The sequence below is a fragment of the Anas platyrhynchos genome, chromosome 1 (genome assembly GCF_047663525.1).
Source record: "Anas platyrhynchos isolate ZD024472 breed Pekin duck chromosome 1, IASCAAS_PekinDuck_T2T, whole genome shotgun sequence".
NCBI lineage: Eukaryota > Metazoa > Chordata > Aves > Anseriformes > Anatidae > Anas > Anas platyrhynchos.
In genome coordinates, this window is record NC_092587.1 from 28896660 (window position 1) to 28922077 (window position 25418).

General features: G+C 36.9%; 1 protein-coding gene across 5 annotated transcripts in view; it reads left to right on the forward strand.

Moving 5' to 3' along the window:
- Window positions 1-25418, forward strand: part of DOCK4 (dedicator of cytokinesis 4) — a 247477-nt gene that overhangs the window by 202320 nt on the left and 19739 nt on the right. For 3 of the 5 annotated variants that reach the window (XM_038185208.2, XM_038185199.2, XM_038185205.2), the window contains exons 33-43: window positions 5187-5213; window positions 5377-5472; window positions 7019-7079; window positions 10633-10726; window positions 14402-14550; window positions 15611-15697; window positions 17360-17464; window positions 19624-19765; window positions 20332-20498; window positions 21780-21866; window positions 24724-24900. In XM_038185208.2, the coding sequence (XP_038041136.1) occupies window positions 5187-5213; window positions 5377-5472; window positions 7019-7079; window positions 10633-10726; window positions 14402-14550; window positions 15611-15697; window positions 17360-17464; window positions 19624-19765; window positions 20332-20498; window positions 21780-21866; window positions 24724-24900 (1192 nt within the window). The remainder of the gene's footprint in view (window positions 1-5186; window positions 5214-5376; window positions 5473-7018; window positions 7080-10632; window positions 10727-14401; window positions 14551-15610; window positions 15698-17359; window positions 17465-19623; window positions 19766-20331; window positions 20499-21779; window positions 21867-24723; window positions 24901-25418) is intronic. The other 2 variants (XM_038185202.2, XM_038185207.2) reach the window with 1 other exon arrangement.

The window sequence follows — 25418 nt, forward strand, 5'->3', positions numbered from 1 at the left end:
CACAGAACATTCTCTGCCTAGATTTAAATTCAGAAAAGCAAGAAATGCTTCATAATTGCATAGAGTGCAGGTAGTGCACAAATGAGGCATTTTGAAAAACAGGCATGAGGATTCAACAAAAAGCTGTTTAATAAGTAATTTTCCATTGCCAGAAATGTATACTTATCTGTGTAATGTCACTTGTTGATTTCTTGATTGGTGTATACAATTTTATTTTATTCTGATAGGATGATTTCTTATTATTTTCTTCTATAAATTACTTGTTAAACATTTACTATATTTTAATAAGTGAAGTACCACTGAATTCTAATAGCAAAAAGCTAGTAAAAATGCTAAGGTCTAAGGTTGCCCATAAGTTATCCCATTGATTGAAGTGAATGATTGTCACAGAGTACAAGTACAAAATAACTAACTGAACTCTGTCTCCTTTGCTGTTCCTTAGAACTCAATTCCACCTAAGTGGAAGATTTCTCTCATTTCTGATGTGTTTAGTAGGAGATGTATTGTTCCTCTTCAAGAATCCAAGCTGCCTGTTCCTTAATGCTGTTAAACACACAGTCTTTTTCTGTTTAAGTAGCTTCCTAACCATTCCTTCTTCTTTAAATATAATTTTTACCTCTGTTGTCTAACAACATTCAGAAAAGCAAACATAGGTTTGCTTTAAAGTCTCCTGCATATAATGTCTCTGAATAGCAAACATAATAATGTGCAATTGTATTGAGTTGAAAAAGATACAACTCCTAAATATTTCCTTTTCAAAAACAAAATTGGGTAGAGAGATTAGGCGAAGTAATATAGGAATGGATGAATAAAGGTAAACAGCAGTATCACATGCTGAAGCAGAACTTTCTTGCAATTATTCATGATTTTTTTCATAGTCTTGAGTAAAGAGAATAAAAGGTAAGAATGTTTCAATATTTTAGTAACAGTATTCTAACTTCAAAATAAAGTCATTTAGGAAGAATTTCTATAAAATTGTCATTGCACTTTCTTGCAAAATACATTAGGATTTTTGTCACTGAAAAAGCTTAAAATTCTGTAAGGCATATTAGTTTGAAATATAGTTCTTAATTTCTTTTAAGTTTTTGAGTTGGGTTTAAACTGGGGGAGTTTAAAATATGTTGAAAAATGGTGATAGCTTTTTTTAAGTCTAAATGCTGAAGACATGTAGTAATCTAAATTGTAAAATGTCTCACAGCATCAGTATACTTGTTGTTTCTATTCTGGTACAACTGAATTATAACTAGACTTTTTGGCAAATTTCAGACTAACAGCTCAAGTTCACTTCCAGCTCAAGAAAACTATTTACCATTAGTTTTTTGTTTGTTTGTTATTGTTTTGTTTTTTGTTTTTTTCTCAATTTGATTATAGTCTATACATTACCACCTCTCAACAGGAAAGCTTGGAGAAGATGCTAATCTAAAATGGAGGATGATAGTTTTCCAGGGTATGTGGAGAAAAATCATTTAAAAGCAGACAACTTAGGGAGTGAGCTACCCTGAGATTTTCTGCAAAATTAAACTGTCTTCACACAGTGCAGGAAAGCAGACTTGTTTAGTCTGAAGTTACAGGGATGTGGTATTTACCCAAGGAATGTGAAACTAAAGTAGGTCTGAGACCAGCAGTGATTACACAGTCTTTAACCAAAGCAAATGCTGCAATGTTACCTGACTAGTCTGAAGATTTGGCATGGTTGGATTTGATAGGTACAGCTGGGAGCCACAGAGATGCACACACCTCCTCTGGATACACAGTAGTAACTGCAGTGGGTGTGACACATTCCGTTTTTGTCATGCTTTTTGTTTATTTTGTCTGAATCAGAAAATGAATTTAAATCTCTTGACTCCCACGTTAACTGCTGGTGTTTTTTTTTTTCCCAGAGATAATCACTACATCTTTCCTTTGAATATCTTCTGTTTTCAGGGACAAATTAAAAGCATCTCTGGATGTCTCTAAAATACTCTGTGCTTAGAATTTACTGCTTATAATGGAATTATCTTTATCAAATGAAAACACAGTGAAAGTAGCGGGGAGATGGCTGATATTTGTTTTGGATCAGTGTCTTTCCAGGGACTTGAACGTGACCACACAGCGATTAGCTCATGATGTCATTTGAAGAGCTGCAGAACATTGCAGTGGTGAACATTTTGCTGTCATGAGGAACTAGATGTTGTAATTGCTACCCAGTCTAATTGTGATATAAAAGGTGTCCTGATCTACACTTGCATTGTAAGCCTGAAAAGGAACCCCTGATCTAATTAGCACGGGGTGCCTGCTTCCATTTTATTGAACAGTTGCTGGTTAGAACATTTCTTCGGAAGCTAAGGGGTATACTTGAGTAGCTCTTTTGTTCTGAATCTCATGGATGCTGACAGTTTGTTACATGTGTAGCTGTGTTCCAGTTTGGCCTAACACAGTTTGGTCATTTCAGGTGTGGAGAGTAGGTGGCCACATTACTGAAGCACAAAGCCTGGGCTGGCAGGCTCCACTGATGACTGGGCTTCTGTTTGAAGAAACTGCAGCTAGCATTCAAGCTAAGCAGGCACTTAATACCCAACTCTGTCAGTTCCTGGGTGATTTCACTAGCCATAAGGCTGTTGTATGAAAAGTGACGACTGCTCTCTCTCCCGTGCAGTCAGTCTGAATTTCTTCCCCCAGCTGCATGACTAAATTTAGCACTGTCTGGTCCATTAGACCCCATTTGGACTAAGTGTTTTGGTGTGCCTTGAACATTTTGTGAGGTTTGGGAAGCTCTTCTCTCATCTCTGAACTGCAGCAAAATTTGACTTTGACCTGTCTGACTAAATGAGGGAACCTCTGGCTATAGTGAGATACCTGGAGGATTTTGTACTCCTAAGTGGAGATCTAGACAACTTAAAGCACTGCTATGATTAGGTGCTTCTGAGTCAGTTTTGAGTCAGTTGAGAATAACTCTGTAGCTTAGGCATATAAAATCCACTTCAGTTGCGACTTAACTACATGGTTGAGCTAACCTGAACATGTTTACAAGCCTGGTGTTCTTTCCTGGAGAGCTCTGATCCTCCAGGTCCCCACTCCACACCCTTATTCTTAGGAACCCAAGAAAAAAACACAAAATGTTCAAGGGAGCCCAGATGTTAAACAATAGTAGCATCAGTAGGCAGAAAAATTTTCATTGTTTCCCTTATTACATAGCCTCTTGGCTATGCTTTGGGACCTGTAGGTACCAGAAATTGTATGAAGGAAATAGGCAAAACACAGGTTAAGGAAGAATTTATCCACGTTTATTGGTGCATGTGGGGAAGAGGTTGCATTTGGGAAATAAATTGATCCAACAAAGGGATCAAACAGAAGAGAGGTATTAAAGTGTGAACGTATTTTCAAACACAGTGTGTTGATGGGGGAAAAAAGCTTAAGCCAGTCATTTATTTCTAATTCTATCTAGGTATTGCCATGAGAAAGCCAAGGGTTCTGTCTGAGTAGCTGTGTTGTTCTGAATGGTAGTTCTGGGCAGAGTGGTGAAAGGTGGAGAGGGGGAGGCATGCATCAGAAGGCAAGGCATAAAATTGTTTGCTGACAACACTGATATCAGTTTGAAAAAGTACTTTGAATGCATGTACACCACCCATTTGTAGAAATTATATATTTATAACAAATATGCCAATAGAGTTATAAAGAACATGTGTAAGTTAATACAGATTAAACCCATCTGTTTTAAAAGAGAACTCAGACTTCTGCAGTTTTTCTGCAGGAACTGTAGGTAACTACTTTGTTGAATTTAGGTTGAAATGTTCCTGTTTAACAAAAGGTTGAAAGGCAGTAGAAAGGAAAAATCAGTGCAGTAATCAGTGCTTAATAATGTAACAGGCTCTACTCTTACTTCTTGCTAGACACAAAAATTTGTATTGAAAGGAAACATCAGGGGTTTAAAAGCAAATTAAGTTAGCTGATGCATTCTCTACGGAAAGCAGAGACGCTGGATTAGTGCTTCAGCCTCTTCTGTAGAGGATGGCTTTGTCATCCGTCTCTCCCGGCAGTGACTGGGAGCCAGGCTTTGAATGTGAGAGAAAGACATCTGATTGCCTCCTAAAAAGAAGTGGTGAGTCTAAGATCGATATAAGGGTGCAGAATGAAGATCAATGCTTCCTCCTTGCTTCCAGCACTGTAGAGCTTCATTTAGGTCAGATTAGCTAGGAGAATTACATCGGCAATGTCCCTGTATGTAAGGAGCTGAACAGAGCTGGAGTGCACAGCTAGTGCAGTTGGCATGTAGGAGTTGCTGGGCGCTGGTATGTGTTCGGTGAAATTTGGACGTAGGAGTTTTATGGGACTGAACATGCTCAGTATAGATGAAGGTCAGTGGAGCTGACAGCTTGCCCACTGCAGACAGAAGGTTCGGAGATGCTATTAGCAGCTCTCTAAAAACCTTCGAGTGTATGGAAGTGGCAATTTTCAGACTTCTAAGAAAACCATACCCAAGTGCATTTTCAGGGAGACTGCCAAGATGTGTCCTTGGGCGTGTCATCCATCTGAGGTTCTGCACCAAAGCATAAAAGTAACAGAACTCTGTAGATAAATATTTCCATGTTCATTTTCAGACAGAGAGGAAATGTTGGAAATTCATACTCAAATTATTATATTTGATAAACGCAAGTAGTGAAAATTGGAGGCCTGTAACAGAAAGATATTAAGTATAATTTTACTGACAGCTCCACTTATAACACAATTTTAAAATCTTTTTGCTTCAATCTGTAATTTGTATTTACATAAGAATTCAGCACAACACAGTTCTTAATAAAGAATCTTACAGCAATTTAAGTTAATGGAATTTTACGTGTACATGATAGCATGTTCTCCAAAGGAAATATTAAGTGAAGTGGAGAGGAATCATCTTATTAGCATCCCTTCCCCATTCTTAAATTTAATGTGTGCCAAAATGTTTGAGAACTGAGGAGGAAAAATCTTTGTTAAAAAAGCTGAGGTCCCATTCAGAAAGTTCACCGAGTTGGTAAATATTATTTTGTAGATATGTCTTCAAACTCCCCATTTTATGAAGTATCAGCATGAAATTAATATATAAATTTTATGTAAAAGCTTTGTTAAGTCTTTGGGATATTAATATATTCTGAAAATTAGGTATTTGATATATTTTAACCTGATGCAGCTAATATAAAAATCGTTTGTTTTGTCAATGCTTCCTGGACTAGAATTCCACTTTTTGGTCCTTATCCTAGGTAAGACATTGTTTGCAAATTGTGCTTCTTGGGAGGGTGTTTGTAAAGGAAAAATCTAACTATCAAAGATGTTGCTAAGGTATTAAGGTACTGGTAAAAGCAGAGTGGTTGTCATAGTGATAGTTAAAAATAAACGAAATTGTTCTGGCTTCTTTTTTTTCAGTCTGCTGAAGAAAATTGAGCGGGAAACATGGAGAGAAAGTGGTGTTTCGTTAATTGCTACAGTGACTCGCCTCATGGAAAGGTTACTGGACTACAGGTGGGTGATTATCACAATTTATCAGTAGGGTTGTCGTCTTCAAAATATTAGGAGAAAAACTTGGTCATCTTGCACAAATGGTGACTGCATATGAATGTATCATCTGTACACGCTCAGGATCTCTGGCAGCAGCTGCTTAGTCAATCCACAAATGACACAAGCTGGCTGAAAACCAACCCAAGTATCTGTCCCTCCAGTGGGATGAAAATGCAGTGGCTTGCACCAGTTTCCTATCCAGAATATAGAAACTTTCAGCAATAGGTTAGTGACTCAAGTCTACCTGAAGCCACCAAGCTCGGTATTAATCACCTGACAGCTGTCTTACAAAATATGTAAAATTATTATCACGATGTCAATCATGCCTAGTTGTAGTGTCAGCTGGCACAGTAAGTATGTACACAAAGATATGATCTCTGAGTGAGGAGCTTGCATCTGAATGTACTGCACAAAAAAAGGATAGGGAAGGAAGAGACATATCCTCCTTTGTAGATGTGGCAGACTACAAGTGATTTTCTCAGTCATTTGTGAAGTCTTTGTAAAAACTTAAGATTCAGTTTAGTCCTCTTCATTGACATCAATTGTAGCACTTTCTAGAGCTTAAGAGTTTGTATTTTCCCCAGTTCCACAGGGAACCACTGGTGAGACCTGCAACTCCATTTGCTATCCTCACTGATAGTTTGAAGAGAAAGCTACTCTGTCAACAAAAAAATGAGCTCTTTCTATCTTGAAATGCTTGCTATTCCTCCTCAGGGATCAGTTGGATTACAACCTCCAGGGCTGTTAATCCAACATCTTTCAGAACAAATGTGCATGCTAGTGGTTATAAGAGCATTTGAGACAATTGTGTAGCTCATGTGTACAAGAATGTTTTAAATTTATGTAAAATTTCTTTTAGTGACTGCATGGTCATGCCTGCCTGTTATTTTTTGCACCAGTGTGGTTGTAGTAACACTATGTTTCCCTGCTGGCTAATAAAAATCTCTTAAAATGGTTCCCTTTTGGTTCCAACTTTTTTTTTGACTTGGGAATCAGATCCATTGCTTCACCAACTCATAAATGATGCTGATTGTAGAGTGCTACTGAGGAAAATTTGGTGGACCTCATAGCATTTACAGAGGAGGTCAATGTCATTCTGCTTTTCCACAAAGCAACTAATGTCAGAATTCTATGACCACTTTAGGTTTACACTGTCTCTGTCTCTGTTTACACTGTCACAGACTCATCTCCTCACTCACATCACCCTCTTCCTCGTGCCAACACAAGTGTTTGTGCTGCACTGTGGTGATCTGACTGAGATGGGCTAAAAGTAACACAGCAAAAGATGCTGTCAGTTTTGCTTCGTGAGGCTTCTGTAGGCCACAGTGCAGGAATGGGAATGAGTGCCTGAGAGCCAGAGGTGAACAGCATTGTCTTACTGGCTTCTGCTGCCACAGTTTGAGCACAAGGTGTGAAGCAATCAAATGTCATGTGGCGAATGACAGACGTGCTTCACGTTAAGAGAAGAATAAACTTCATTCCTTTTGAATTTTATTACTTTCTGTTTCAGAGACTGCATGAAAATGGGAGAAGTGGATGGCAAAAAGATTGGCTGCACTGTTAGCCTTTTGGTTTGTATAATACTTTATCTCATCCTTTTTGATTCTAATTGAGCATTTTCTAGTATATATCCACGTATTTGAATGGGAGATGGCCTGCTTCTCAATTCATTTTTAGTTGACAGAAATACTGTGTTTAGTATTGCTAATATTTTTTTCAGAATGAAATTGATACAGTAGTTTTCTCTGGCATTGTATAGTTGAGTTCTGAGGGATTCCTTGTACTGCTTTATTCAATTCTCTCCCTACTAGATAAATTCAGTCTCTCCCTGCTAGATAAATTTCACCAGAGTATTTTGCAAATATAATTGGTCTCCCAAGTTCATAGAAACAAACAAACCTTTCCTCCTTCCCAAAACCCAACAGAACTGACATGATTTCTCTAGTTTCCTTTCTTCCTCAATAGCCTGTACAGGTTGTTTCTAGTGGATATAGCCCTTATAAGGGATATCCCTTATATCTTATGTAAGGGATATCTTCTGAAGACTGCAGGTTCTTCCCAATAGAAGAGTCAGAAATGCTGCTCCAGAGCTTCTCGTATCATCAACCATCAATGCAAATCCATAGTATGAAAAATATTTCATTTATGTGTAGAGGGTATGTTTTGCTTCTAGGCCAATTTCTACTGACAAGTTTGTTGATTTCTGTTAACCTTGGAAAGTTTCCATTCTCATGGTGATTGTTTTGGAAAGCTTTATTTTTAGCCATGGGGAGGAAAAAAAAAAAAAAAAGAATAAGCTGACTTGTAATTCTGCATTTTTGACGTCAGTGAAACAATTTGGTATCACTCCTAAGTAGCAGTTATACATAAGAGAATAAAGGATTTCTTCAGCATGGATATAGTGCTCTCCGAATAGGGACGATGTTTACTACACAGCCATAGAGCAGCTGTCTTTCTGTCAGAATCTCTGGCATGATTTGAATTCTTTAAAGCACCTGGATTATTTTCGTTCTATCACTAAGGAGTTTTTAAATTATTATTAGTAAATCATTCATTCAAGATTTTCACAAAAAGAAAATTGAAGCATTTAAGAACCTCAAAACATCATAAAGCTTTTTAATATGATTTTCCATGACTTGTATAGGCTAAGGCAGATTTTTTACCCTAATAAAATTCAGACAAATGTTGTTACTATTTGCCTATCAGAGAATAACTAATGTTAAATTTTGAAAAGGGAACTTTCATTACAAAAGCAGCACACCACTTAAGACATTTAGTTGTCCATATGATGGATGAACTGCTTGTCATCTCCAAAAGACGTTTCATGCAAAGTGTAATTAGATGGATGTATAAAATAAAAGGCTAGAGGAGGAAGTAACACTTCGTTTTTCATCAGCACTTTGAAGGTATTCAGACTTCCAAAGATAAGAGGACTGGTTGGCATGAAAAGAGAATATTTATGTTGTTTTGCTGTAGAGGTATGTGCTCTTCTTCTGGGAAATAGAAATGTCCAAGTCAACCAAGTTATCAAACTCACTGGAATTATGCTGCACCATGAAATATGCTGAAGGGTTCTGTATAAGTATCAGTAACTTAGATGAAAGGAAAAGGTAGGATTTTTTCTCCTGTTCTCCTCACTCTAGATCATCACGATTGGGTTTCACATTAGTAATGTCTGTTCAGAATAGCTGGTGTAAGAGGGGTCTAGTGGAGTTCGTTATATGTAAAAATCACCTAATTTCACATTTGAAAGTTGAATTTCTGATGAAAGAATTCAGCACAGAACCATACAAAAGCACTGAAAGAATATAGAGTAACTTTTGGTAGCATTCTGAATTTTCTCAGGCATCCTTGGTCTTCAACAACAACAATCTTCATTGTTGTTTGACATTAAATTCATATTTCAGATCCTATTCATTTAGAATTAAGTATTATTAGAAAGGGGAGATTTTTCCTGTGATGCTCTACACTGGCCTATGACATGATGTCATTTAAGTAGAACATGTTCATGCTGCCTGTTTGAATGCTGTTTTCAAGATGTTTTTTCTTAGGAAAAAAAGAAAAAGACTGTCATAATTAAGAAAGTCTACTTTTTACTTCATGTCCATTTTCAAAAACTTTATCTATTATGTTTTCTGTCTTGAAATAGTTTGTTGATAAAAAATAAAAATAAAAACACCTTTGTCACTATATTGGCATGACACATCTCCTGAGCTGTGACTGGGTTGTCTTGCTGTTGTCTGCTTTACAGACCAATAGGACTATGTCAGGGCTGAGCTTCAGAAAACCAGTTGATATGTATAGTTTAGACTTGTAACAAGTACTGGAGCCTTTAGTGCCCAGGGGTAAGAGCCAGCAGGTACAGTACTGTAGTTCAGTGCCGTATTTTTTCTTTAGACCTTATTGCATGCTCTTGTGTGTTACTGACTCTGCTTTTTTCAGACAGGTAAGCATGAACATATACGTAGATATTTTTCATTTTCTCTTCTAAGAAAAGCATCTGTTCCTGGTCTACACACCGTGGAAGGAAAAGAGAAGTCTTTGGATTATAAAGTCATATGGTAGCCTAAAAGGGGGCATATCATTACAGAGCTATTGATGACTAGTCATTTTCTCAAGCCAGTTAAAAAATACTTTATAGTATTTTTGTTATGATACTCTCATAATGATCCTCCTACTTTTCTCTTTGATAATATCTCAAACTAAGAAAATGTCACACAGTAAGAATACTTGCCAATAAGGGAAGCATTTCAGCTACTTGCTTAGAATTCAAATAGTAGGAGACTTGAATAATAGAACACAAATTGTTAATTGCTAAGGAGAACCAGTGCAAGACTCTTGTATCCTATAAATTTTTGTTAACCAAAGAAGGTTATCCTGAACCGTAAGTGTAGCTACCAGAGAAACTGTAGCTGCATGCCCCTTAGTGAGTATGGCAACACTTGTGGACAGTGCTGTAGAGTTGTGCTCCTCTCCCTCTAACATTATGTTGCTTCCCATACTTTATCCAAGTAACAACAAATAGCAGTTATACATCCAGAAATCTCTACCCAGAAGTCTTGTAGAAATTGTGTCCTGAATATTACTTTAGAGTGCAACTTTTTATATTTTAATCATGTAGTACAATATTTATGCATCAGTTAGGGCTGAAGAAAACACGTTTTTCATTTGGGATTATGCTGTTTCCAGTATTGAACAGTTCTTTGTAGTGTTACCCAAGTCCTCCTGGTATTTTGCTATGACAGAATGAAGAGAAGAAATACCAAGCAGTAGATATTTTGTTAAAATATGAATACTAAAGTTAAGAGTGCTGTCAGCATTCTAAAATCAACAAAGAGCTTTCAGCAAGATGCTAAATGGTTAAATGTTACAGCTTAAGAAACAGCAGTTTTCAGTTTTGTCAGGTTCTAAGATAATTTAAAAAAATCAAGAGCATGTTGACTGGTCTATTGATAATTTAATGGAAATGTCCAGTGTTTTGCTGAAGTTCTGTGTAATGCCTTTGTACATGTGAAACTTTCAAATATAAGATGTACTTCTATAGCATTATGTTCAATATCTTTTGTTTGTAATTAATGTATTTATTACCTGCTGGATTTCATTACTAAATTAATTTTATTGCAGAATTTTTACAAGACAGAACTGAACAAAGAAGAGATGTATATTCGCTACATTCATAAGCTCTATGACCTACATCTGAAAGCACAAAACTTCACAGGTAACAGAGTACAAACTGGAAAAGGTATTTAGGACTAGACCATGATTTGCAGCCTTTTGTAAACCTACAAACTGTATCTGCAGTGCAGATCATACAGGCCCAGGCAACAGCTGGGTTCAGCTGTTCCTGCTCAATTTCTTTGTTTTTTTTTCTTTTCTCAATTTTCTTGCTCAATTTCTCTCTCTCTCCCCCACAAAAAGGCTTCTTTTCAGCTCTGCAACTCTGCTACTTGCTGAGCGGTATTGAAATAACTACTCCTGATACACACTAGCAATAAATGTTATGATGGATCATTCTTCACCCAAGAGGGGTGAAGTTTAGAGGAAGCTTTTGTGAAGTGGTTTGGTAGTACCTGAGCTCCTTTCCTTCCCCAACTCTCTCCCCCAAATGTTGCTGGTTAGCTCTTTGGTGCAGTGTGTTTGTACACAGCTTTGTTTTGGAATCTAAACTTTTAGGTTAAAAAAAGAAAAAGGAAGAGCCATATAACCTCCTTGTGGTGAAACAGTGATGTCTTTTTGAATCTTTGCATACCACATTTGCGGTACTATTGTCCAGTATTTCTCAGTGCCAATTTAGCAGCAGGGCAGGCCATTACCATTTAAATGAAGAAATAAAAAGATAATGTGCACAGTTGTTGTTTATACTGCAAAAGGGGTACTTCATTTGGGTGACTGCATGCTATCAAGGATAGCTGGAGTGGATAAAATCAGTGTCTCTTTAAACTAAATAGTCTTTGCCAAAATGTTCAACTGACCTTATAGTACCTCTAGCCATTCCCCAGTGATTGCAATTGCAACAGCGTTTGTTCAGAATCTCTGCAGATTCTTTTTTTCATTCTTAAAAGCAGATTAGTTGGCTGGTGGGGGCACTAGTAAACAGGCTACAGGTACCTACTGCCACTGTGGATTTCCTTATGCTTTTCTAAAATCCACAGGAAAGATCCTCAGCTTGGAATTTCTACCATCCCTTTGCAGTTCATGGGTTTAAAATCTAAACTAAATAGCAGGGTGTATTAACAAGAGGATTTTCATTTCCTCATGTGACCTGGCAGTAAGAATTTTGTTTATCAAGCAGTGTCTTTGTCCACACTGGCTTTTCTGACAAACTATTAATTTCCTGATTTTACATAACAGATGTTAGTAACTCTTCAAGCAATGCTGAATTCCCTTTGCACATTGGCTGCTAACCTGTGTCCAGTTTGCCTTCAGCATGTATTTTATTATTGTTTTGCCATCCATTGCTATCTGAAATTGCTCACAGTGTAACTCCAGGACTTAGTTATATTTCCTGTGTATCTATTATTAACACATGTGATTTTAGCATTCTTTGCCATAGTAGATTCCATGACTAAGATTTTTCTTCTGAGGGAAACTTAAGGAAGGATTGGCTCACACCCATGACATAGGGGTAGGGACAGTCTTTCCGCTAGAAAACAGATTTATGTAATCCATTACCTTATCCTTGCCTTATCAATCTGCAACAACACAGAAACATTTTGTAAATTGTCTGAATTCAAGTACATGGGAATAGGAAAAGAATTATTCCACTTCGGCAGCATTACTGCACGTACCATTAGTTTGGTACTGCATAGTTTTCTCACCATTTCTTCATCTAGGGATGAAGCCAGCTTGCCCTTAAAATAATTCTTCTCTTCTTTTGCAGTATAATTTATGGGACTTTTTCTAATAATTCTCTGTGAAAAAGTCCCTTTTTTTTTTTTTTCTTATCATAAAAGATCTCCCTGTAAACCTCTCTTTACCAAGCACTCAGTTACAGCTATAAATTTAACTCTGTCAAGGCTGAAGCACATAAATGAGCTGGATCCATGTGTGTCCCTTCAGTCACCTGACAAGTGTAATGAGATGTAACATCCATCTTAGAAATGTTTAGGGTTTTTGAATCTTTCTTGTATAAATTGAATTTCCCACAATGCATATAAACCCTGTTTCTCTCTTCTTACTGTTTTGGGGCACAGCCAATAGTTACAGACTTCTGCACCGAATCTGTACCAATTTGTTATACTGGCCTCTGCCACAGATAGGATGCTGGGTAGAGGGACCCTTCAGACCTTTTGTCCAGTATAGTCATTCCTATTTTAGATACCTTCTATATACATTTATGATAACTTCATACAAACAAACAACAGAAAATACTGGTATGGCTGAGAAAAATCTAAAATCTAAGGACTTACATGACAAGTTAGAAAGAAAGGATCATAGTGAGCTCTACTGACTTCTGTTTGTGATCTGCTATTTTGCTTTCTTTGAATTTTGAATACTTTATTATCAACTTTATGGATTTTTTTTAATTGTTATGTAAACATGAAGCATATTTTGACTACCAAATTGTAGCTTGAAACAACTAGGATAAAAGTACGTTACTGGTCTAGCAATCTGAAAGCAGTGTGATACCAAAATCGAGACTGTCTGTGCAAGTTCAACTGGTCCCCCCGTGTATGCAATACAGCATCATTTTGCACCATACTTAGCATTTTACAACACTTGGATTCAAAGCCATAACATCTGCTGCAGTGATGTTTTTTCATCCAGGGTTTTTTAAGTTGAACATCTAAGAGGAACACTACTGTTAGAAAACAATCTCTGTATAGTTTGGTTGAAATCTTTCAGGAACTTACATGGCAGAGTCAGAAGCAGAATATAGTTGTCTGGGGCAAGTTTGCCTACCCAACATATAAAACCTGCAATAAAAAAAAAATCCTGTCAACAACTTTTTCCTCCAGCACAGAATGTCTTCAGAACATGGCCCATCTTTGTACAGAATAATGCAAAATAGTCCTCTGGCTGGAAAACAGATTGAATGCTAATTCAGAAACAATAATGCATATACATAGTTAGCCAAATTGAATTGTCATAACCAGTATTAATTCTGGCATTTTGTACTTGGCCAAAGTCTGACTGCACTGGGGAGTTTCTCTTAGTGTTTGTTTCTGAGGAATTCCTTAAAGCAAGGTTAAAAAAAAAAAAAAAAGTAATGTTTTTACCTGATAACATGATCTACTAAACATGATCTAAAGATTATTTCACAGTTCTCTTCTGATACTGGAGAGCAATGATAAGTTTGATTCATACAAAACTGAAAAAAAAAAGGGGGGGGGGAAATTTTGTGTGCATTTCTTTTTTTCCTATGGTATAGTGTTAAGGCTCAGCTCTGAGGAATTTATTTCAATTATAGAAAGAGGGAAGACTGTTAAGAAAACTTCTTTCTCCATTTCCCTCTCAACCCTGATCTCTTTTGGACTGTATCCATAGCCCTATCTATCTTCTTTCCTCTTTCTTGATGTTCCTCATCCTCCAGCCTGAGTTCTCTTGTTCAGACAGCAGAACCATTGAGAGCTTCTCCTTAGCAGAAGGAAAGTCTAAGGCTAAGCGGGAAATTGTTTCTTAATTTCCCTGTTTCCTTTATATTGTCAGATTTCAGTAAAACAGTCCCAGAGACTCCACTTTACTTAGTGTTTGAAAATTGTCAGATGAAATTTTTATAGCTGTGGATAGTAGCCATCCAAAACTAGCACTACAATTGGTTTATTACTTGAAATAAAATGGTTATCCATTAAAAAGATGCATCTCAGTAAGAGTATTCACATTTCTGTTTACTTTCTCTGTCTGTTTTATTTGTCTGGTGCTCACATGTGCTGTGGTGTAATTTGTCTTCCAGAGGCTGCCTACACGCTCTTGCTGTACGATGAGCTGTTGGAGTGGTCTGACCGGCCACTGAGAGAATTTCTCAACTACCCCATGCAAACAGAGTGGCAACGTAAAGAATATCTTCATCTGACCATCATACAAAACTTTGATAGGGGAAAGGTAAAATAGACCTATTGTACTTAATGGATCTGGAAAAGATAGTTAATTCACTTTATGGCATTACTTCCAGTGCTGCTGCCTTTTCTCATATACAGGGGAAGTGTTTGTTATTGCCTGATTAAGCAGTTACTTAGCGACACAGTAGGTTCCTTCTAATCCTGTGTTTGTATCCTAGAAATCTCCCACACTTATATGTGAGCATAATTTGCACTTGTGTAGCAGTTCTCTTTGTGTCAAAGCACTTTATAAAAGATGGTATAATTTCTCCCCATTTTGAAGGTGATGAAAACAAGCCATATAATGAAGGAAGCTTATGCAATTCACTCAGTGACCAAGTGAGGAATAACATTCAGGGGTCTGGATTATAAGGACTATGTTTGCACCTACTAAATCATGTTATATTTTATAGAACAGCAATTGCAGAATCTCTAGAAGGGAATTTTGGAGTAGGGGAGTCACAGTTCATTGTTATCTCTGAGAAATCTTATGAATTAAGCAAGAATGATTATCCTGTAATCTAATATTTTATATATCCTTTGTGTGATGATTTGTCTCAGTGATAAACAGGCAATTCATTGCAATTTGGCATAGCTAGTATAATATCCAGGTAAGCATTGTAAATGTAATCAAACCTATGCTAATTAGATTTTTTTTCAGAAAATTCAGTAATCAGTTTGTAGTTTAAATTATATGGTACAATGAAGTATTTTCCAGACTACAAAAATTAATTAGGTTATGTTAAGAAAAACACACTTTTAAAATGTGAAAATCTTACTCTGTTGCATCATATCTCAAAAGAGACAGGCATCACTCTTACAGTGACCTATATCTTGTGCAGCGATTGCTCCCTAAGACTCATAAATTAAGTAAGTCTCTACATAGATCCTTCAAAGAATTCCTCACTATTACTCAGCAGCTATCTGTATGTCTAATGAACACTATGTTAAATTATATTCAGTTACTTGAAGTCTGACTTAGTGTAGAAAGAACGGGCTTCGCTAATAACTCATGAATAAAACAGTTGCTGTGAAATTACTGAATGTCTTTTACTTGCTTGCAGTGTTGGGAAAATGGCATTATCTTATGCAGAAAAATTGCTGAACAGTATGAGAGCTACTATGACTACAGAAACCTCAGCAAGATGAGGGTAACGTACCCGAGAACTTTTCAACAGTCACAGATCAAAAAGCTTTTTTAATTAGGGATATAAAATATTACTTAAAAAACTAAGTTTGCCACTGAGTGGCCTTTCAGTTAGTTGTGAAAATATCTTTTTTTTTGTTTTTAGCTTTTATTTGTTTTCTCTAACAAAGATTATAACAAGGAGTGTAAGCTTTTTGAAGAAAAATGGAAAAATAAGAGGTCTTGCAATGTTTGTACCTCTACAGCACCCCCTTTGTGTGTATGCCTATGCAAAAATACTGTATCTACTAATTCAGTTTCACTTATTTTGTATGGTTTATCCAGGGAATGTTCTGTTTATGCAGTCCTTTGCTAGGAGCAGTGACATGTCTTTGGAGTTGTAATTGGAAACAGTTTGCAGCAAGCAACATGCAACTTTACAAATAGGTTTATTGTATAAAAATGTGATCTGCTTAATATCATAAAGCCAAAAGAAATCTTTTCTGACAGTCTTCCTTCTTTCTCTGTCATTTTTAGAGCTTTGTATGCTCATTCTTTCTGCTGTGGTATTTTGAAGATAATCTGGTCTTCCCTTTTCATGTCTGTTTTTGATGGATTCAATTTTATATATTAGTTTCCTTTTAAAACTTTGTGTACATGTGGTATGCTTGCTGCTGGGACTGACTTTAATCCAGAGCTACTTAATGACATGATACAAAAATCTCAACACAGGGCTATGTAGCAATACTGCTTGTGATCTGCTTACTCCATACTTAGATATCCCAATGGCAGAATCCTGTAAGCAAAAACAGACTATCATCATGTGAATAAAATATTTATAGATGTTTAACTGCACGTGATGTGTTCTGTATTTGAATTTGTTAATATCCTTTACTATATCTGCCACCTATGTGTTAACCCAAAAAGGAGGGGTAGGGATTTCTCATGCCAGTGTAATCTTAGCAGCTACTGGTATCATATACACATCAAATATGTATCTACATTACCTAAAATTGGGATAATACTGTTTTTTTCACAGTATAAAAAAGATTATGAACTGAGAATGTTTTGCTGAAAACAGGAGAAAATCATTAGAAAAACAGGAACTTTGACATAAAGATCACTTTTTGCCAGTGTTTTGAGTAAAATTAAAACAGTATAAAATTCAAGTAAAAATAAAATAAAAAATGTAATTGCTATTGTGAGATTCATCAAGGAACTCACATCAGACACTTAAATCATTGGAATCTGGTATGATTTGAATGCAGTCATGTGGAATATGGTTCCACAGAAATCACGCTTTTCTCTCCAAACTGACCACATTACTGCCACGTGTTTGAATAATTAGCAGATTGCTAGGCCATGTTTCAAATTGTATTTCGTGTTTCTATTACTTCAGCTTTTCATTAAAGAGATATACATTTTGTTATTAATCTTTTACCCTTTTAATATAAGTACTTCACAGTTAAAAGCAGGGGTTTAGTTCTTGGAAGTTTTCAGGTCTCTAGAAAATATAAATATTCAATCTAATACATTCAGAGACTTGTAGTTCTTCTTCCTCTTGCTAGAGATGCAATGCAATTCCAGTGATTCAGAGCAATGTGCTAAAACACCTTGTATTTTTGACAGTTTAAGGAAAAGATATGTTTTCAAAGAACTAATTGCATTTCTTCTCAATCTCAACCAGATGATGGAAGCATCTTTGTATGATAAAATTATGGATCAACAGCGCTTGGAGCCAGAATTTTTCAGAGTTGGATTTTATGGGAAAAAGTTTCCATTCTTCTTGAGAGTAAGTGAATAGAAAATAAACAGAATGGAGTAATTCTGGGATTTATGCTGTCAGTCATAATCACTTTCCCTACCTGAGAATTTGATTATACCATATATGAGTTCTTTTCCCATGAGAAATAGGGAATTTTCTGTGTTAATTAATGAAAATCCTCATGTTTTCAGGGGTGAGAAATGATCCTGTCTAACAGAAAGACAAATGCTAGGCTTTCAGAGTCCCACGTAGGCTTAAGATTCTTGTTTGTATTGCAATCCATCCACCTGTATTATTCCACAGACCACCATCTTCTTTTCACTGTAGCTTGTTCCCACTGTTCTGTTAGTTTTATTCTGGTGGCTGCTCAGAAGGTGGCTATCAAAAGAGAGATATCGCTTGACAGATGGACAATCAGTAATTTAGCATCTAAGTAATTACATTCCCAATCTCCATTTTTTTAAAATGAGTTAAAAATTCAACATGCTGAGTTTCATTGATTAGGAGTGTACTAAAGCTGACAAGATACATAAAGTTACTCTCGAACATTAATCTTAGATTCTGAAGTTACTGAAGTGCCCTTGGAAATGCTATTCCTGTTATTCTGTTCCCCTCTTCCACAGTCTGCAGTGGTTTAGCTGTGTTGACTGTCACCTTGGGAAGAGAACAGAATCCATCTTATTCATGGAGCCGCTGCAGTCGTAATCCAAGCTCCTCTTCCTATGGTAATTCAAATAAGCAATGAAGGAACCTCCTCTGTGTGGTGGAGGCCTAAAAGCCTATTTTTTCTTTGCCTTGGTGGCAGGGAAAGTCACTAATTCCAAATTGTAAATATAGCATGAAAGCCCCCATTAAAAGCAATGCTCAAAAATAGTCTGATGGGCACGTAATTTTTTTATTGTCTGACAGTCATCTGTGTATATCTTATGGATAAACCAATTTGAAAATGTTAATTAGAAACGACAGAATGCTTGTGTTCCTAAAAATGTGTCAACCAATAAAGTGAAAGTACTGGAAAAAGTCTGCACAAGGATGCAGCATTTTCAGACCTGTAAGGCCTCCAATGTTTATGCATCTGCACATGAAGTATTTATGTGTTTTCCAATTCATACGTACATCGCACTCCTAAAGAACAGATTTATGCTTGCTGCACCAACAAGGAACACCTCAAAACTTAACTAAATTTGATTTAATGTTTTTGTGGGAAAGTAGTTTATAACCCTTTTAAGCAGTCTGGCTATTTTTTTCTGTAGAAGGAATAAAGAATAAAGCTTCAGAATAAAGCTCTCAAATTTTAATTTGTAGGTGCACATTAACACTATTGCTTTGTATAGTGTTCCCATTAAAGTCTAGGATCTCAGAATTCAATGCTTCCTCTCTCTTGTAAAGGCACAATAATGACAAATACTGTTTCTATCTAAATCTGCTTCAAGTAAACTTTAGTAATTACTTTTTAGAATTTTCTAACATAGATTTTAAAATGAAGTTCACTTAACAGTGTTTTTTTAAAAAAAAGTTAAGATATTTCCTTATTTCAAACACGTCTACGAGCAAAATCAAACCAAAAAAGATTTGTCCGGAGACAGCAAGCCCTCATCACCAACCCAGTTGGGAACTAGTTCCAGTGCGTACTTCATATCCAGACATCTCTTGTTTAATGTGGGACTCACATTATATCTGTATTCATGTTGTACAGTCGCAAGAAAATAATGGTGCAGCTTCATGGTGAGCATCCAGGTTAAAAGAAATGGGGTTCCCTAGTTCCTCATGGAAACGACTTTCAGCTTATTTCATTGTCTTAACTGTCTGTTGCACTGTATTTTTGTTACATATTTTATACCATTTCATATTTTAGGTTAGCTATGCACTTTAATCCAATAAGAACAATTTTTCCCTTCAACTTTTTATTGAAGATTTAAGTATAATCATTTCATTTTTCCAGACTTCTGAATAAAACATTCTTTACATGGTAGAATTTCCTTCTTCTTTTAACTGCCCTGCTCTTTTCAGATTTCTTATTTTCATCCTTGCCTTCTTTCTTATTTTTTCCTTCTTAAAATGATGTAAGAATTGCCCTTAGACTGTATTTAAAATTGTGTTTGGATCTATCTAATGATACCCATTTATTTTTGCATAATTTGCTCTTTTTTTCTTTTCTTTTCTTTTTTTTTTCTTATTCTGCTCAGAATAAGGAATTTGTTTGCCGAGGACATGACTATGAAAGGCTGGAGGCCTTCCAGCAGCGAATGTTGAATGAGTTCCCACATGCCATTGCTATGCAACATGCTAATCAGCCAGATGAGACCATCTTTCAGGCAGAAGCACAGTGTATCCGCATAATCACAAATCCATACTCTGCAGTTGTCTTTCATGCTTTCAAAAAATGTAGGTACACCTATAGCCAATTTCAGTCACAATGTGCCACACTGAAGGAAATGGTAGGTGAGAATTCCCGTGCAATTTGTCCCAAAGGCTCTATTATGTTTGGATTTATTTTTGTGTAATTGTTGGTTTTCATTAAAAATTCATTGGCAGATAATTAAGATTCCTACTTTAACCAAAAATACTAGTATAACACTCTCAGATTTCAAGGTACAGTAATTTATGTTCTTACAATACACCATAATGTTAGCACAACATTGTGTACTGAATATATTTAATTAAATCCCTTTATTCCCTGTACATGTAAAACATGCATGTAACACTATTTTGGGTTAAAAAAAGAAACCACATGTCATCAAAAATCTCTCAAGTTCCTCTCCCAAATTATCAATAGTCTAGAAGCATTTAATGATACAGACTTTCAAAATAGTTTTTTATTCTGTCTTGCTTCAGGAGTCATTGTGCTTTGCTAATTTCAATGAGGTGGGATAGCCTTAACTCTTTACATACAGACTTGCAGATCTACGCTGTGACACCAATCCCAGAAAACCAGGAAGTCCTGCAGAGAGATGGCATTCCAGATAACATCAAGAGCTTTTACAAAGTAAATCACATCTGGCGATTCCGATATGACAGGCCATTTCACAAAGGGACCAAGGACAAAGAGAATGAATTCAAGGTAAAGTACTACGCACCTTCATGAACTACTAAACCTAATGATTTATTTGTAATATCAACTACAGTTTTGTTATTGAACTGAGTGTGTTCTAACAAATTCTCTAGAGGATACGGCAGGTCAAATATGACTGTTTCACTACTCATTTTAATTAAAATAATGTGATAAGTATATGGGAGATTAAATGTCTTTTTTTTCAATATGACAATGAGAGAGCAAAAAATACCTGTTTGTTTTTGCATCACTGATATAGTGAAAGCGCAACTGGAGAGAGCGGAGAAGCCTCCAGAGAAGTTGATAAGGCAGATGGGAAACTGTCACTAAGAATGGTTATCTGTGAATTACCAAAAATTATCTCTCCCTAGAGCAAGGGAAAGACAGTTTTGACTAAGCTAAAGCATAATGTTCTGTTCCTGTGACATCAAAACTAAAAACTGCATCTGAACTTACAGCTTGTCTCAGGGAAGCGCAATAGTTCCTTCCCTAATATGTAAATGACTTCTGTTCCTCCTAAGTAACATATCAACTGGAAATTCATCTTGCAATTTTTGGTGTAATTTCACTTTTGATCCTCTAGAAATGATTACATCCCCACATGGGAACATATTCTGATATTCAAACAAACAAAGAGAATTATCCCATAATAATGCTCTTAGAAAGTTAGAGAAAAGAACTTCAAGAGTAATAAATTAGCTAAATTAAATCTGTGTTGTCCTCTAATTAAAGCTTAGGGTTTTAATTTAATTTTACGGCTTGTATATATTTTGTGTAAGAGCTATACTGTGAGTTAACCATTACTCTGACTTCAGGCAATTTGTCATTTTAAAAACCTCTTGCTCTAAGTGTTTAATAGTATTTGAGTACCACATTGGCCATGCGTTTTGGAATCTCAAAATAGACTTCACAGAGGAGAGCTGGTGTAAGCTGTTCTGCCTCTGAACTCTCCCTGTTCTCGCTTGTTATCTCAGAAAGGAAATATCAAAATGCTAATTTAGTTGTGAGTGACTTTTGGAGGTGAGGGAACAATATATAATGTAAAATAGTACCTTGTTTAAGAGTGCAGAACCAGCAGAAATTACTGCATAGTAGCAAATCCTAGAAAATAAGGAGAAAAGTGGAAGTCAGGCTTCTAGGATGGACATTTCAGTATATACTTGGAAGCTAATACTTTTTTATTTTTATGTATACTGTTTCTTAGATGGAGATACTCACGAATAAAAGTGTGAATAATTAAGAAAATTCTAGAGACAAATTAGGGGCATAAATTGATTTTTCATATTGTAGAGCCTATGGGTGGAGAGAACCACACTGATCTTGGTGCAGAGTTTACCTGGAATCTCCCGTTGGTTTGAAGTGGAAAAACGTGAAGTAGTGAGTATGAGACTGACAGCAATATGTGTTGTGTTGGTTTACTTCCTTATCTATATGTTATTTGAAAAGTACTGGAAGATTAATTACCCAGATCTAACTTCTTTTGGAAGTTTTCAAGCTAGCTACAACAAAACTATTTACAAAGTATTAAATAATTTGCATTGTCCAGTTTCTCTTGCCCTTTAATGTACTAATAAGAACCACCCTCAGGATTCATTTTAAACAGTTGAGGAAATAAGGAGTTGTGAACAGTAATGGGGAGTCAGAACACAGACAAAAGGCAACATATAATGTTAGCAAATTTCTTTCTTAAAACTCATCATGACATAACGTTTACGACTTAGAATATCTGTAGCTTAACATATCTTCCAGTATTCTTGAAAAGCAAGCATTTTCCAAGTTCCTGTACTGTAATAAATTCCGTGTGGGTATATCTCTGTGTCTGCCTGCAGCTCTGTGGAAGTTACCAGTGCTCAGCATGGGCACAGAAGCATGCCTACGCAGGACTTGCAGGAAAAGGTTCTAAAGTAGCAATCTGTTACTGACACACTGTAATTTCTTTTAATTCCTTGTTTTATTTCTTAGAAAATCCTTAAATACTTTTCATATGCATTCTGAGGAGTGCTCCTAATACAAAGATCTCTAAATAATTGGTCAGTTGTCGAACCAGGGAATATAACATCTGCAACTGCTTTCCTTCCCATCAAAGCCAGTTATACAATAATTCCATTAAATGTAGGAATACTGTTTTACAACAGATTTTCTCTAAAAATCTATTGTGTTTTTCTTTTATAATAGTAACAAAACATTATCTGTTCTCCGTCCTGATACTCTTCTGTAGAAAACCAAAAATGGAAATTAGTAAAAATCAAAAAACTGTGTGTGACGTGAGAAATTTTGTTAGTTGATTCCTACTAAGTCCTTCCTAGGTTAATACGACCCCAATCTGATTACTACATAGAAAATGAAAAATAGAAGAACCACCTCAGTTAGTTACTGTGTTACCATTATAATCACTATTTCCTACAGTTGACTCTAATAATTTTTACTAGGCGTGTAGTGGACTATGATTTAGATCTGTGCTTGTATTTTTTGGTAAATTACAGCAACTGCAGGCCTTTATTCTTCCCATCTCTCTGCTTTTTGCTTTTCCTGCAGTTCATGCCAAGAGTAAGGCTTCCTCATGCTCTTGAGAGGACAGGCACATTCTGTTCAGTGACTGCCTTTGACTGTAACTTGATTATCATCTTATCTCAAAGCCTGCATTCACACTCCTCATCCATAATGTCTAGCTGTTGGCTTTCCATTGGGTGTGTGAACTAACTCACCCAAACTTAAACTCCGGTCTGTGCCCCTAAGCAAGGTGAAGCACTCTGACTGTAGTGTTTTTAATGGGGTGGGCAGCTGAGCTCCACCACAGCTGTTCTCTCACTCCCCCTCCTCAAAGGGAAAGGGGGAGAAAATAAAATGAAAAGGGCTCAAGGGTTAAAATAAGGACAGGCAGATTGCTCAACAATAATAATCACATTCAAAACAGAGTCAGCATAGGGAGATTAATAAAATTTATTACCCATTACTAACAAACTAGAACAGTGAGAAACAAAAAACAAAAATAAATAAATAAATAAAAAGCCACAACCTTTCCCCCTGTCCACCCTCCTCTATGTCCTCTCCCCATGTGGCACAGGGGAACAGGGAATGGGGGCTGCGGTCAGTCCCTGACGCTTCGTCTCCACTGCTCCTTCATGGTCCCTCTCTGCCCCTGCTCCCTCCCTGGGTCCCTCCCATGGGATGCCGTCCTTCCCAAACTGAGCCTGCGGGGGCTGCCCACAGGCAGCAGCTCTTCAAGCACTGCTCCCACATGGCTCTGTACCATGGGATCCATCCCCCAGGAGCAAACTGCTCCAGCACGGGTCCCCCATGGGCATCAGCATCCCCCAGACCCCCTGCTCCTGCGCGGGCTCCTCTCCACGGGCTGCAGCTCCGGCCCGGGGCCTGCTCCTGCGGGGGCTCTCCATGGGCCGCAGCCTCCTCCAGGCCACAGCCACCTGCTCCACCGGGGGCTCCTCCACCCATGGGGGGGCTGCAGCGTGGAGATCTGCTCCATGGGGGACCCATGGGCTGCAGGGGGACAGCCTGCTCCACCAGGGGCCTCTCCACAGACCGCAGGGGAACTGCTGCTGCGTGCCTGGAGCACCTCCTGCCCTCCTGCTGCACTGAGCTTGGGGGCTGCAGGGTTGGTTCTTACTCCTCATTCTCCCAGCTGCTGTTGTGCAGCAGTTTTTTCCCTTTCTCTAATCTGCTCTCACAGAGAAGCAAATAACATTGCTTATTGGCTCAGCTCTGGATAGTGGTGGATCCCTTTGGAGCTGGCTGAAACTGGCCCTTGTCTAACATGGTGCAGCTGCTGGGCTCTGCTCACAGAGGCCAGCCAGCCCTGCAGCCAGTCCCCCACTACCAAAACCTTGTCACTTAAACCCAGTGCACTGATCTCACCCCAGATTAGGTAAAGTTAACAAGGACAGTCCAAAAATAGCCCCAAGTCCCAGCAGTTTAACTAGATGTTGATGTGTATGCATTTTGTAGCAGGTGCTGAGCATTCTCCCAGTGTCAGACAATAAATCTATTAGAGAGCATTGTTTGCTTTAGTCCTTGATTACTTGATAAAATTAGTTCTCCCTGTTCGTATGTTTTATAGCGTTGGCCAGATGAGAAAGAACTTTTTCAGCCCCAACACACTAGAACATAGAATAATGTTGTTTTCAGGTTTAGAAATCAACAAAAATTACCTTTAATTTATTTAATCTTTTAACTGAAGATTAAGTGTGTTTGGAATTTTTCCTCACTTCTTTTTCAGGTGGAAATGAGTCCCCTTGAGAATGCCATTGAAGTTTTAGAAAATAAGAACCTACAGCTGAGAACATTGATCAGTCAGTGTCAAACTCGACAGATGCAAAACATTAACCCTCTCACAATGTGTCTAAATGGGGTCATTGATGCAGCAGTTAATGGTGGTGTTGCTAGATACCAAGAGGTAAGCAATTTATTTTGTATTTATTAAAAATCTGTCATAATTTCTTTCTGATTCCTTGTCTATACATATACAACTTCTCTGTATGTACTGAGGACAGAAACTGTTATATCAGTAATACTTTTAATTACAGTTATTTTATGTTTAGCTGATGTTAAATATACATAACTTTATTGGAATAACTGTTTTTGTGCAGATAGCTCTATAAACACACTCCACTGATGAGCAGATTCACAATCACTTGCATTCTTTAGTGGTTAATGCTTCTCTTTATCATTATTTTGCTTTAGAAACAGTCGGTTCTAACTGTATTGCTATAATATGTACACTCTGAACCCATGTCTGGAGGTACTTCTGACCAACCAGCAGATTTCATTTTCTATTCTCATGTTCTGATTTACAGGACATAGTTCTTAACAACAAATTAATTAATTTCATAGAATTATATTCATTTATTTATTTATTATATCCTTCTTCTGCTCCTCTCAAGTTTTTGTTTTCTGGAAAAATCTAGTGAGTTG